Below are 15466 nucleotides of genomic sequence, written 5' to 3'. Positions count from 1 at the left end.
AGAGAGAGACTACTCAATCCAGTAATCACATGACGGGATATTTAACCAAAGAATAGGAAAACATCAATTCGAAAGAATATATGCACCCCTGTATTGACTGTAACATTATTTACAATAGTCAAATTATATAGTGGATAAAGAAGATACACACACACACACACACAATGAAATTATCACTCAGTGTTTTAAAAAAGAATGAAATCTTGACATTTGCAACAACATGGATGGAGCTAGACTGTACAATGCTAACATAAATAAGTTAAAGACAAAATATCAGAGAATTTCACTCATCTGTGGAATTTAAGAAACAAAACAGACACAAATCAAAAAAGAAACTATTAACACAGAGAATAAATAAGATGGTTAACAGAGGGGATGTGAGTAGAGGGATGAGTGAAAAGGAAGGAAATAGAGAGTACATTTATTATCATGAGCACTAAGTAAAATACAGAACTTCTAAATCACTATATATGCCTGGAACTAATGTAACAGGAATATAAGTAAAAAATAAAAAATAAATTGTATGATGATTAACTTAGCATTATTGGGAAAATATAAATTGTGGCCAGAGAAATAAATAAGGGTAGTTCTTTAGAAAGACCAGAAAGGAAAGGATAAAATGAATAGTAGGAAGCAGGAAACACTGCCTTGTGTCCAGGAATTATTACCATGTGTATATGGTCATCTTATGTATACCCTTCACCTCCGTTCACACAAACCACATGTCCACTCACACCTTATTTTGTAACTATGGAGGTAGGTATACACAAACACATATGTGTATATATACACACATACACTTATGCATATATCTATATATCTATAGATAATGTGCATCTATACACATAAATTTATATATATACACATTTATTTATTTCTTACAAAAGGAATATGCCACTCTATTGGAAACAGATTCTAGTAAGCATAAGAAAGTTTACACTTCTATTTTTTTTTGAAAACAACAACATAAGACAAGTAATATCTGAGTTAATATTTTACAAACTATCCTTTGGAAAACGTTTTTTGTAAAAAGAAAAAAAAAAAATCCTTAAACCTAGAAGATGTTAAGAGACTCTATAATTAAATAAAACCATACCAGTTTAAAAAAAAAAAAAAACTGAGTTACTAAAAATATTACTCGCTGTCTCATACTAAAAATAATACCTGAAGTTGTAGGTACTTCCACAGTAATACTACTGTAAGGTGGAGGAGAAGAGTCCGTTTCAAGTACTGATGCTGAAGGAGCAGCCTGAACACTCTGCGGTGCTGCGTCTGAAGTTGATGGCTGCTCTACAGCAGATGACTCAGAATTATCCTCTTCATTGTGAAGCTAAGAGAACAAAGAAAAAAAAACATTAATGTCATTCGGATTATTATTTTTAAAAATTTTAAGGAAATTTTTGAAGATTATTTCAGGCAAAGGATCACCTTTTAGCTAAAAACAAAGTGAAATAACATTTAAAAAGAACAAAACTTTAAAGAAACTAAAGCAGTCATTAAGAAATTTAGATTTTGGTAGTTTCTTTATAATAGAAAAGGAAGTTCAAATTAAGAATTTATAAAGAAAAAAATCATGACTACAAACAGATTCAAATTCATTCAATCTTACAGTAAATATTGACTACAATATATTAATCACTGTGTACTACAAAGAAAAGTAAAGCACTGGGGCGCCTAGGTGGCTCAGTGGGTTAAAGCCTCTGCCTTTGGTTCAGGTCATGATCCCAGGGATCTGGGATGGAGCCCCGCACTGGGCTCTCTGCTAGGCAGGGAGCCTGCTTCCCCCACCCCCTCTGCTTGCCTCTCTACCTACTTGTGATCTGTCAAATAAAATATAAAATCTTGAAAAAAAAGAAAAGCATCTAGTAATTAAACCATCATACCATTTCTATTACACTAGTATCTAGAATAATTGAAAATCTAACCTGAATTAATAAAATGAAATAATAATAAACATTCCAAAAATGTAAAATACTCTAAAGGAGGTATTCTCAAGTACCAAAAGAGTTACTTATAAAGCAAGATGAATCAGTGTGTATACAAAATCCTAGAAGATGTCCTTCAACACAACAAATTTATCAAAAGCTCAGGAAGTGCAAGATAATATGCTGGATCTGCAATCATTTAACTCATTTAATCCTCACAACAAATCCATGAAATAGAGAACGTCATCCCCGTTTGACAGATTAAAATGGGGGTGGGAGCGGAAACAACCTACGAAGTACAGACACCTACAGTAACTTGCCAGACATCAAAACAGCTAGAAAGGGTAAGGCCAAGAATCAAATCCAAGTGGTAGGGTTACAGACTTCTTACTTTATAAGTAATCTTTTAAATGCTCGTTTGTTAGGCGGTGATAATAACTACATGTAGACAACCTAACTGTAGGTCAACCAAAAGCATCAGTACTTTAAAAAGTGGCTCATTAAAAAGGTACTATAATTGATCCTTAGATATACTTGGAAAGAGTTATTATTAAATTTTTAAAAACATTTTTATAAATCCACCAGAATCTTGGTTTGGAGAAATACTACAGGCTTTCAATGTTATTCGATTTTCATATTTTTAACTTATTCTTGTCCTTTAAGAAATTCCATGTTAAAAATAATCCCCCAAATAAATTTTGTCACAGACCAAATCTGTAGACACACAAATATGAGTTTTGTGATGTGGTGGGGGAAAAAAGAAAAAAGAAGAGCATGCAAATTCTTGCTCTGCCTTTTAGGAGCTTTGATAAACCTCTTCTCTGTGCCTCAGTGTCTTCAAGTCTAAGTTCTACATGCAGCCAAAATCCTCACAGACTTATAAAATAATATTTGAAAAGCATCTAGCACTAACACCTAGCACACAGGAAATACTAGTTTCCTCCTTCTTCCCCTTTAATTCAATATGCTTTATAATTTGGTGCTATCAGTTCAATAAATAGTCATTCATTTGCCTATAAATACAAAGTAAAATTTGCTTCACTGCTATTTGCATGTCTTAGTGAGTGATCACACTAGAACAATAGAGTGAGTTCATAAATTTTATTTTACCAGAACTGCCATAAACATATCTAAAATCATTTCTCAAGTTAATAAGACAGGTTTTTTTCCCATAGCACCAAGGTTTAGGTAATAAAATTCCATCACAGAAACTGAGTTGTAAGGTCAAACAATCATAAAGTGAATTTTCTAGAAGGTTTGTATTTACTTGCCACAGTTTTCTGAGTTGGCACTACATGAGCATTCTCCTGACTACCTGTATGCTGTCTCAGTGTCACCAAGCATCTTCCATGTTTCCTGTAACAAAGCACCCAGGAGAATTCCTAACTCAGTCATCTCTGATCATACTTCAAAGAGCAAAAATGTTATATGAGCAAGTTAAGGCAAATAAAAGTAAGGTATAGATATATACTTAGCATTACCAACTAAACAACTAACAGTGATGGTGTCAAAAAAAGGAAACCACTGTTCCATCTCTATCCTTAATGCTGCAAATGTGGATGAACTGTACTAAGGAAAAAGATCCTGTAAGACAAAATTGCTCTCCTCTGGTTCCTCATAGGAAATACTCCCTATGGTAACAAATACATGAATGTGCTCCCCAGAATGACCAACTAATTTTTAAAACCTTTCAAAATGTTTTCAGGGGTGCCTGGTTCAGTTGGTTAAGTGGCTGACTCCTGATTTCAGCTCAAGTCATGATCTCAGGGTCCCGGAGTGGAGTCCTCCCTCCCCACCATTGGGCTCCATGGGGAGAATCTGCTTGTTCTCTCTCTTCCCCCCACCTCGGCCTCTCCCTGTGCTCATGAGCTATCTTCCTAAAATAAATGTTTTTTAAAAATGTATTCAAATAACTGCAATAAAAAGAGTAATTACAGAGGGGCACCTGGGTGGCTCAGTCAGTTAAGTGTCTACCTTCAGCTCAGGTTGTGATCCTGGGTTCTGGGATAAAGCCCCGCTATGGTCTCCCTGCTCACCCGAAGTCTGCTTCTCCCTCTCCCTCTACTCTCCCGTTCATGTTCTCTCTCAAATAAATAAACAAAATCTTTAAAAACAAACCAACACAAAAGAGTAACTACAGATACTTTTACATATAATCTCAGAAGTAAAGCTTTGGAACTTGTAAAACACCCCCTAAATTATTTCAACTGCCCTGTCTCACATTTCACAGTTTCATTTTTACAAAATTATAATATACAGTGAACATTTGCCATATATCAACAGTAAAACCCAATAACTCAGTCAATAATCTCTACCTCTATAACAGAGAACTTCCAAAATTCAACTTTTTAATTTTGATATTTTTGGTGCCTCTATAAATTAACACACTCTGGTTGCCTTTTAACTAAATTCATTCAAAAGTTAAAATCAAACTACATGGCCACCAAATTAATGCCATTTGTGGAAATTTTTCCTTATTCATGCTATCCAATGGTTCTATTTTACATTCTATCAGGATTATCATAAATAGCCCAAAACAAGGGGAGGGGGCAGAGATAAGTGGGGTGGGAACTACATATATACAATACTGAACCAGGCTCTGTCTCCTGTCCACACATCACCTCAAAAGTTATCTTCCTAGCTTGTTATATTTTGGAGCCTTCTGGAAAATACATGGGCAAGAGCATATGAATACTAAAATATGTCTTTAATACAGTGATCAGGGTGATGAAAAGTTGCATATAGAGCCACCATTTTTTAGCATGAAGGATAAAAGGATGACAAGAGGGCGGGCTGTCTTAAATGTGTCTGTAGTTAGTCCTGACTTGATGTATACCAATCACTTTTAACGGTAAGACAACCATAAGCATTATGATTAAATTTGGCTGGAAATCCAGCCTTCCCATGTGTAAACTACAGTTTGGTTTCCTTTAATTGGCAGCTCTCCTTTATTGTAGACTTCAGTCTATCTTAAGATGATAAAAGATTAATAACTATAACCTTTGCTTTTGAGAAGCTAGAGACCTCACTAAATATTTTCTAAATACATCAAAATGACAATGTATGGAGGTACTAAAAAGTGTTGTTCAGCAAGCAGTGTTTGGGAAAAAAAATGTAGGTTGTTTAAAAAAGGGGGGAGGGGCCTGGGTGGCTAAGTGGGTTAAAGCCTCTGCCTTCGGCTCAGGTCATGATGCCGGGGTCCTGGGACCCAGCTCCGCATCGGGCTCTCTGCTCCGCATCTCTGTCTGTCAAATAAATAACTAACTAACCAAATAAATAAATAAATAAATAAATGAATAAATGAATGAATGAATGAATAAATGAATAAATAAATGAATGAATAAATAAATAAATAAATAAATAAGTTTGTGAAGAGGTATTTTGTATACTGTCATATTCTGACTACGCTTAGTACCAAAAGACAAAAACTGGAAAGAAAAGTTCGTAGTTGCAAAAAGTTAAATGTTAACTCCATAAAAGATCTTTAAAATTTTAATTAGATCTTCTCCCCCACACACACTAGATCTTTTAAATTATTAGAACACTAGCTTTTCTTTAAGGCAACAAATACCTTCAGGCAGATTTTGGATGACTCCTTCAAGGCTGCTGTATACCTAGGATGACCACAGAGCTATTTCTCCCAGGACAGTCCTACTTGACACCTATTACTTCAGGGCTCCATTCGATTTAGCATTTTCTCCACCCTTTCCATTCTCAAGAAAATTGAATGGCCAACCTACATAATGGGATTTTTGCCCTTTGTATGATATTAATAGATCACAAAGGCTCCTTTGAACTCTAAGATGATAAGGCTCTAGCAAAAACCTGTGGTAGTCTCTATCATTCTATGTTGCCTTATTTAACACCTGAATTAGAGGAAAAAACAGATTAGAGTTGAAATAAAATCAACTGGTAGAGTCAAGCTACCTATTTTAATCACGCAAGAATGAAGTGAGCTATCCTAACTGTGCTGCTAGGGATAAGGTAATAGCAGGAGCTAAGAAATCCCTGCAGAGAGCCAAGTGATTGAAACCAATATGCTCAGAAGACAGGTTCCCACAAAGCACTGCTGCTTGGCAAATGAAGCTAGATTGTCTACCAATAAAACTAAATTACTGTAGTCCACCTAATGTACATAAACACACTAATAAGTACATTAACACAATTGTCTTAATTTTAGGGATTTTTACACTAAAACTTTGCTGTCTCTGGACATTTTTCCACTAATGAGAGCTAGCTTATGATAAAGCAAAAACATAAACAATGAGGGAAGAAAGTATAAGCAACAAATGAGTATTAATTTAAAAAACAAAACAAAACTGTGCCCAGTTTTCCGTTTCTTCTCTTGAAAGTACAGAATTCTGGTTTGGCTTTATATTTCATATTATAAGCATACTTCTGCAAGTAAAACCTTTCTTCTTAGTATGAAAGAATATCATTAATTCATGCTGTTCCACAAAAAGTACCATGAGCTCCAGATGCTCCACCACCTGAACAATTCTGCAAAAAAAAAAAAAAGTTTAAAACCAAGCCTCATCAGATATTTTATCATGACACAACTAAGCCTTTAAGTAAGGGTTGTTTCATTGGGGGGAGGGGTTCATTTTAAAACTGCTATCACAATGTGTCAACTAAAAAAATAACATGCAAAAGAGTACATACAGTGTAAGTGAAGGTTTAAAATAATAAGAGAGATGTTATTTGTGTAATACACATGTGCAATCAAATTTCTGGAAAGATAAGCAAGAAACAGCAAAGAGCTGCAGGTGAAGAAAGTGACTTCATCATTCTCTACTATTTGAATTTTTTACACTAAGCATAAGTTAATTTGAAATTTTTAACTTTTAATAAACCCAAAATGCAAAAAAATGAAACCTCTAGTTTCTATCTTGGTATATCTCAGAAGCAATGAGGTAATAAAGGTAAGCACTATATTCTATGATAAAAAGCTTTCTCCAACATAAAATATTACATAATATTGTAATAGTTCCCCTAGGTTTATGTATATGCAATTTTCCATTAAAAGTAACAATCTGGAATTGTAGCAAAAAAAAATAGACACTTGAAAAATGTACTAAAGAATATCTGTTTGGTTTTTTTTAAGGAAAAATCAGGAGAGGGGTAATTAATGGGACAACAGAATGATTAAAGAATAGAAGGCAAAATGTATACTGCCAGACTAGACTGTTTCTCTGAGCTTCAGACCTACACATCCACTTATTAGTATTAATTCATTTCTTGAAACATTAAACATAATCACATACCAAAAAAACAACTCTGGGCTATATATGTTCAATTCTTTCCCTTCCATACCACACATTATATGCCTAGCTAACTCATACATTATCATTCAGATCTCATATTAAAATCAATTTCTCACAAAAGCCTTTCCCATCTTCCAAAAGTAGAACAGGACTCTGATGTAATCTTAAAGCATCCTATTCTTTAGAGTACCTATCACGAAAACTATTTATGTAATCATTCATTTACAATCTGTTTTCCCAGCTGCAGTAAGAGTTTTTTACACAATGAAGGTCATATCTGCCTTGCAAAGAATTATCAAAATAAAAGCTCCAAAGTATCTGAAGTCAGCCTTGGTTAAAATTTAAAAATTAATTAAAATTAAAAAGATTTTAATTCTTTTAAGATAGGTCACCAGTCAAACAGTGTAAAATTGGAAGCCTTGAGAGAGAATAACCTTGCTAACCTATGTACTTTGAAGTCTTTAAGAGCTAGTTACTAAGTAGACTAAAGGACAAAAATTGGAGCATATTTACACCCCTAAGACCAGCAAAGAACAAAGAAGCTAAACAGATGGGGTAAAGATTTTATAAAGTTCTATTTTCAAAAGCAGCCACCCTCTGGTTAAATTTCTTTTCATAAGCTAAAGTTGCAATGTAAATAAACTAGACCCTAAGATTTCCTCTTTAAATATGAAGGGTTTGTTTTGGTTTGGTTTTGTTTTTAAGATTTTATTTATTTGACACAGAGAGAGCACAAGCAGGCAGAGTGGTGGGCAGAAGGTGAGGGAGAAGCAGGCTCCCCGGCCGAGCAGAGAGCCTGACGCTGGACTCACCTGAGCAAGGCGGACACTTAACAACTGAGCCACCCAGGCAACTCCAATTTGAAGGGTCCTATAGGGCACCCTCATTAATGCATTCATAGGTCTTTAATTAACAACAAATGTTGTGACCTAATTCTTAAATTGTTACAAATAGTAAGCTTTTTTTTCAAAGTCTATTCAGCTTTCAGGGATCTTACCTAATATTGATTTATTACAAATGTGTCCTACAAGGCTATCTTCTTACCAAAAGGTCATTATGATCTTAACTCAGACTGTTAACAACTTGCCTGACCTCACAGTCCTCAAAAAAAGGAGGGGGCGGGGGACAGATGGAAAGAAAAATATTTAAGCATGCTGGATTGATGCCTTCTCATTACTTCCTTTCATCTAAAGATGTCTGTCTTCAGGTAACTGCTTGTCAGCCTTCACAGACCTTCTCAAAATCTCCTATCTAACAATCTAGCTCACATCAATTTAGTATGAAAGACCATAATATATGCCGCAAATGTCTATACAGTTCATCAGAGGAAGATGTTCAGCCTCATATTTGCAGTTTTATACCAAAATATGTTACAATATTTTAGGTTTCCTTTATAAATGTTGCTCTTTTATCTGGCCACTAACTTGGATTTCTGTCTCTATTCTACTTGACTTGATCAATGCAAGTAACTTTTTGAGATCTGTTAGTGATTATACTATGGTCTTAAGCATCTAGGATATCTGTGGTAGACATGTGATGGGTCTTTCTAAAACCCCTTCCTCCTTCTTTCATTACAGATTCACAGTAATTTAGGTAAGGACCAGACCCTGACTGACTACATCAATCAGGACAATTCTCTCCTTTGGCACAGCAACTGGTTCCCAACCAGCAAGGAGTTCCTTCTGGGCAGGGTGCCTGGATCAAAGGTGGGCAATAAGATAACCTAAGATGATTCACTTAACGGATACCCAAGGTGTTATAAATGGGGGGTAGTAGGGGAGGACTAATGACTAGAAAAAAACAGATGCAGCTGGGAGAGAGATGAGACTCTCATCTTCCTTAACGCAGTTAGGAAACACACTGCACTTTTTATTATTTGTCTAGAGTAACACAGATAGTAATTTCTAAGACAAACCCAACTTCCATTAAATTATTTTTTCTTAGAAACAAAGATGTGGAGCAATTTCAGTGTTTAAGATTTCCTTAAGTGTCTTAGGGCTCATAATTTAGAAACCCCAATGAAAAAGATGTTCCTCTGCATGTTTCAAAAGCAGAAAAAACATTTAATGTTTCAATTGGTAAAACTATTCAAATCCTCAGCTTTCAAAATATTCCAGTGACCTGATTTTTACAAGCTAACATACGTATTAGAATACAATGACAATATATTGCCATTGATATTATGTTAACTTGTAATGAAATGTTTTGTTTCCTTAATCAAATTAAATAAAAAGGCACTGATAGATTTTCTGATTTGCATGCACCAAAATAAGTCAGCAAATGTGGTATTTAATAAAGTTTAAAAAAGCAAAACTGGCTAAAGAGTATGCTTCATAGTAACAAACTGAGATCTCAGACATTAAAAGAGAGTAAAAACATCAAGATACACATTAGACATGAAATAAGACCCTTTCGGCAATCAGAGTCTAAACATCAAAAGCTTTTAAAAGCAAAACTATTTAGGCACAAAAATGAAAAACAAGAACTAGTAAATTCTAATTGCAACCATCTCCTTCCAGGAAACTCTCTCCTGCAAGTTTGTATGTGCTTCAAGATGCCCTGGGGACTTAGGGACCCTTGGTAACTTCTAATTAAATTTGGGGATGTTTCTACCTTTCCAATCAAATCATAACTGTCTGAAATTTAGGAAGTATGCTTTATTCATCCTGGTATCTCCTAAAACAGGTAGCCGAGTTTAGGGCTTCCAGTAAACTTCACTGTTTTCTAAGCCTCCCAGTTTTTCTTTTACCAAAATGGGGAAGGGAGCCTAGGCAACTAACGGATGCACAGAACAACTCAAGATCAAGAATGATCCTCATTTATTATTACAATTTCCTCAGTGCTTTACACATAGTAGAAACCTGAAATATTTATTAAATCGCTCAACTTTATGGGAACTCACGGTAACTTAATAAGCAAGTGTTGGGCCTAAAAGCTTACCACATCAAACCATGTTTGTTTGTTTGTTTGTTTAAGATTTTATTTATTCATTTGACAGAGAGAGATCACAAGTAGGCAGAGAGGCAGGCAGAGAGAGAGAGAGCGAGAGGGAAGCAGGCTCCCTGCTGAGCAGAGAGCCCAATGGGGGCTCCATCCCAGGACCCTGAGATCACGACCTGAGCCTAAGGCAGAGGTTTAACCGCCTGAGCCACCAAGGCGCCCCTTAAACCATATTTAAAACAAAACAAAAACCCTGAATTGTACATCCTAAACAAGAAAATAAATTCCAATCCCACATCATCCAAGTCTTTAGAACAACTACACTAGAATCAGCCCTTCTTACCACAGCTAGGCAAGATAGCCAACAACAAAGAAATACAAAAAAATCACAAGCAGCTATCCTCTCCCACAACAAAAAATCAATGAGTTAGCAAAACTAAGATCACTGAGGTCACTGAATTAGAGATAAACTACCTGAGACTCTGCACCTGTTGATAGGCTGCCAAGGGTCCCTAAGTCCCCAGTGACTTAGAGCACAGAACGGTAACAAACAGTCATACACAGGATTTTTATTCATCAAAAAATAATTTACTACAAAAGAATACAGGTAGAGAACCAAAAATAGGTCATAAAGGGGGTGATGTTTTGATAAAGGCTAGTAGAAATGAATACTCTAGGAAAACAAAAGTTACTGGAGAAAAGAAATAAAACAGTGTTACCATAAGGAATATAAATTATTAAATTATAAAAGAAAATATTCCTAATAATGAAAAAAGCAGAAACTGTCTGTTAAAAAGGATGGAGTTGGGACTCAAACTAGTAAAAGTATGAATTCACTCAAGTGCCCTAAAGAGCAATGTGGCAATTCCTTGTAAGGCTGAAGGAGTGTAGGATGCAACGATTCTACTTCCAGATATTAACACTGGAAAACTCCCACACTTGGACATTAAGATTCATGTACAGGAATGCTCACAGAAGTACTATTTGTAATAGCAAGATACTGAAAACAACTGTCTGCCAGTAGAAAATAAGCATTACTCCACGATTTTCAAATTGGTAGATCAGATCTAAATGAATCTGCTAGATGAATAAAGCAAGCTGGGGAAGTATAAACAGCAAATACAAACACAAATACATATTTTCAATATGTATTTCAATTTTCAAAATGTAACAAATACATTTTCACATAATCTAAAACTAAAGTGTCTATTTTATGTAGCATAAATATCACAAAAATTATATAGATCAGTTTCAAGATAGTGTTCAAGGAAGAAGGGAGAGGCATGAATGTAAGGCTTTAAAATTATCTTCCTTTAAAAAAAAAAAAAAAAAAAAAAAGCAAGGGCTGCCTGGATGGCTCAGTGGGTTAAGCCGCTGCCTTCAGCTCAGGTCATGATCTCAGGGTCCTAGGATCAAGCCTCACGTTGGGCTCTCTGCTCAGTGGGGAGCCTGCTTTCCCAACTCTCTCTCTCTCTGCCTGCCTCTCTGCCTACTTGTGATCTCTGTCAAATAAATAAAATCTTAAAAAAAAAATTTTTTTTAAAGCAAGCAAAAAATGTTCAAAACCTGAAACACATATGCCAAAATCCTATTATTCCCATTTGCCATTATCTCCACAGTGGATATAAAACTACCTTTATATTACTTCCTGTACTTTTCTTTATATTTGAAATGTTCCATAATTTTATTTTTTTTCCATTAAGCAATTTTTTTAAGATTTTTTTTATTTATTTCACAGAGAGAGAGAGAGATCACAAGTAGGCAGAGCGGCAGGCAAAGAGAGAGAGAGGGGAAGAAGCAGGCTCCCTGCGGAGCAGAGAGCCTGATGCTGGGCTAGATCCCAGGACCCTGGGATCATGACCTGAGCTGAAGGCAGAGGCTTTAACCCACTGAGCCACCCAGGCGCCCCAAGCAATTTATTTTTTTATTTTAATTTTTTTTCCAGTGTTCCAAGATTCATTGTTTATGCACCACACCCACTGCTCCCTGCAATACGCGCTCTCCTTAATACTCACTATGCTCACCCAACCCTCCACCCCCCTCCCCTCCAAAATCCTCTGAGTCCACAGTCTCTCATGGTTCCTCTCCCCCTCTGATTTCCCACAACTCACTTCTCTCCAACTTCCAATGTCCTCCATGTTAATGTTTACATTTTTTTAAAAAGTTGAGCTAGCCAAGTTGTCTTCCATGTATAAAGTATTTAAAACGCCCATGACTCCTTGAAAAAAAAAAATTACTTCATAATGAAAACCAGGCAATCAGAAAATGAATCAAAGAAAAAGAAAAGATACGGTGGCTAGCACTGACTCCTCTTAAATACAGAACTAGTGCTAAACATAGAGCTAAAGACTAAATAGCTGCTGGCAAAGAGAAAGGAAACATACACCCTGAAAAAGTAAAAATGTATGCAACATAAAAAACAGGAAACAGGGAAAAGAGATGAGAGAAAGTATTAGTATCACTCACCTCATCTATCACAGCAGGGATTTATTGTCTATTATCTAAAATTAAAATATACTGCTTTTTAAATTACCCTAAGTTCTTACTGGTTTTTGTATTTTTCTTAATTTTCGTGAAATCTTACATAACCTAATGGCTCTGTTAAAAAAACCTTAATCTAGAATTCAACAGTTCTTTACGATATTTTCCCTTGGTATTAAATTCAAACAAAACCATATTTCATGCTGTCATTTTTTAAAACAGCATAAATAGCATTATCCTCTTTTTATAACATTCTATAACCACAAATGAAATCATCCTCACCAAATGCTTACCTAAGTTATTTCTGATTCGTAAGGTATGGATGCCTAGTTTGCTTCTTTCTTTGTACTTAAACTGCCTGTATTTTTAAAAATCAATATACATCACTTATTATAAAAATTAAAAAGGTCATTACAAAAACACACTTATTTTGAGACTACATACTAACTAATCAGAAACTTAAAACAGGATTCTTTATAAAGCTGGTCAACCACAGTACTATGATAATGGAAAACTATAAACAATCTAGTCATCCAAAAGAGTATAAACACACAGTATCAATATAATGGAACACTTTATGGCCATTTAAGATGGTGTTTCTAACAAGATACTTAATTACATAAGGAAATGGTCATGATATTGTATTTAAAAAGTAACAAAATCGTGTGTGTGCTAAATCAAATTATTCTATTTTTAAATTTAAAAAAAGTTACAAAATGACAGCTTAAAAAATGGGCAGCATGAATGCTTGCAAATTGCATTTTTTGTTTGTTTTTTACTTTTCCACTTTTTCTAAGTTCTCTAGAACTCAGATGAAAGTAAGAAGCATTCTCTTCTGTTCTTAATGTAAGACAGTGTGATACATTAAAGATTTCCATCTATGCCTAATGGAGTAAGTTTCTCTAAGTCAGAAAACTGACACTAAAATTTCTTAATGATACTGAAAGAAAAAAATTACCACACACTCTACATCTATTCAATAACCTTTTTTTTTTTTTTTAAAGATTTTATTTATTTATTTGACAGAGAGAAATCACAGGTAAGCAGAGAGGCAGGCAGAGAGAGGAGGAAGCAGGCTTCTCCCGGAGCAGAGAGCCTGATGCGGGGCTCGATCCCAGGACCCTGGGATCATGACCTGAGCCGAAAGCAGAGGCTTTAACCCACTGAGCCACCCAGGCGCCCCTCAATAACCTTTTATAACCATTATCTTTACAAGAAAAGAAAGTTGGGCACATAAACCCTGATATGATCACGTTTGCTATTTTCTATCAATCAGTTAACTGTACTAAATACCAACATGTATCCATTTTAGTGTGATGATTTTCTAATGAAACCCATTTTAAAGGTCAAAATGGCTCATAAGGGCTTTTTCTTTGTCTATTCTCCATCTATTAACAGATTTTTCTTCATGGTGTCCTTTTGCCTTTGCTAATCACATTACATATTCACCTACATAATCTACAAAAAGACATTCTTTTTTCACAGTAATACTATCTAGCCCTTAGTACTGCAATTGTAAGGACTGCACACTAACACTGTCAGCAACATGCCACCAATGTTCCAACTGCTTTATTCAACGACCCAGCTGATAAAGGACTCCCAACTTTCCACAAACAACTCCATGAGAAAATCCTCATTAAGCACCCAGTACAGCAGTACTAAGCTACTGTGGCAGTAACTGTTGTGTTGGTCAGTGTGCTTCCACTACAGCCCTATGTGTAAGTGTAAACAGTACTTCTTCAGCCCAACCCAACTCTTAAGAAATCAGATACTTATAAAATAAGAATCCCATTCACACTGACATACATAAATAAATAAATAAATAAATAAATAGGACAAAAGTAAAATGTCTCCTTATAGAATTCTAAATAAAGGTAGAAGAAATGACAGCATTAGGAAATCACCATTTGACAACCATGATAGTTACAACTATTTTTCAGGCAATAATAACCAATGAACTCTAAAGCCAACGGGTGAAAATTAGGGGGAAAAAATGGACATTTGTAGGGTATACCATAAAACAGCCAATGCAAATCTTTCCATAACATTGTCATGAAAGACTAAAAAGTTTAAAAAAGACTAACAGAGGGGCACCTGGGTGGCTCAGTGGGTTAAGTAAGCCTTCTGCCTTAGGCTCAGGTCATGGTCTTAGGGTCCTGGGATTGAGCAGGGTGCATGCTTCCCCCCTCCTCTCTGCCTACCTTCTCTGCCTACTTGTGATCTCTCTCTATCAAATAAATAAATAAAATCTTAAAAAAAAAAAAAAAGACTAACAGACACAATACACACAGTATTTAATCGAGAACTAAATCCTGATATTGTAAAAAATGTATCTTCTTTCACTCTAAAAGATCTTTGAGAAACTGGTGAACATTGTTCACAGGTTCTATTATTATACCACTATAACTGATTTCAGTAATTTGCACTGTAGTTTACAAAAGAATGACTTTGTTTTTAGAAAACACACACTGAGATGAGATATTTAGATGTAAAGGGACAGCATGTCCGCTATTTACTTTCAAATGTTTCAGAAAAAAACACAGTTATATGTTTGTATGTGTACATACATATAAAGAGATTATCACAGAGCAAATATAATAAAATGTCAACGTTTGAGGAAACTGGATAAATGGTATATAGGAATTCCTTGCAATAGTTTTCCACACTTCTCTTTAAGTCTAAAATTATTTTAAAATTAAAGTTTTAAAATGCTATATAATAAGAAAAAAGAACAATATATTACATAAAAACCAACAGATAAACTTAAACTCTACAATCCAGGTTCTAACAATTTTCAATCCAGTGTTAGAAATCCTGTAGATCGTGAAAAACCTCTACACCTTCCGTCACTGTACA

At 35.0% G+C, this 15466-nt stretch overlaps 1 protein-coding gene across 1 annotated transcript in view; it reads right to left on the bottom strand.

Moving 5' to 3' along the window:
- NDFIP2 (Nedd4 family interacting protein 2) overlaps positions 1 to 15466 on the bottom strand; it is a 67196-nt gene that overhangs the window by 33166 nt on the left and 18564 nt on the right. The window contains exon 2 of the mRNA XM_082700892.1: positions 1165 to 1330. Coding sequence (XP_082557018.1) covers positions 1165 to 1330 — 166 coding nt within the window. The remainder of the gene's footprint in view (positions 1 to 1164; positions 1331 to 15466) is intronic.

This window comes from Mustela nivalis, assembly GCF_964662115.1.
Source record: "Mustela nivalis genome assembly, chromosome: 15".
NCBI classification, from domain to species: Eukaryota; Metazoa; Chordata; class Mammalia; order Carnivora; family Mustelidae; genus Mustela; species Mustela nivalis.
Note: the sequence above shows the minus strand (reverse complement) of the source record. Positions and strands in the feature narration are given on the sequence as shown.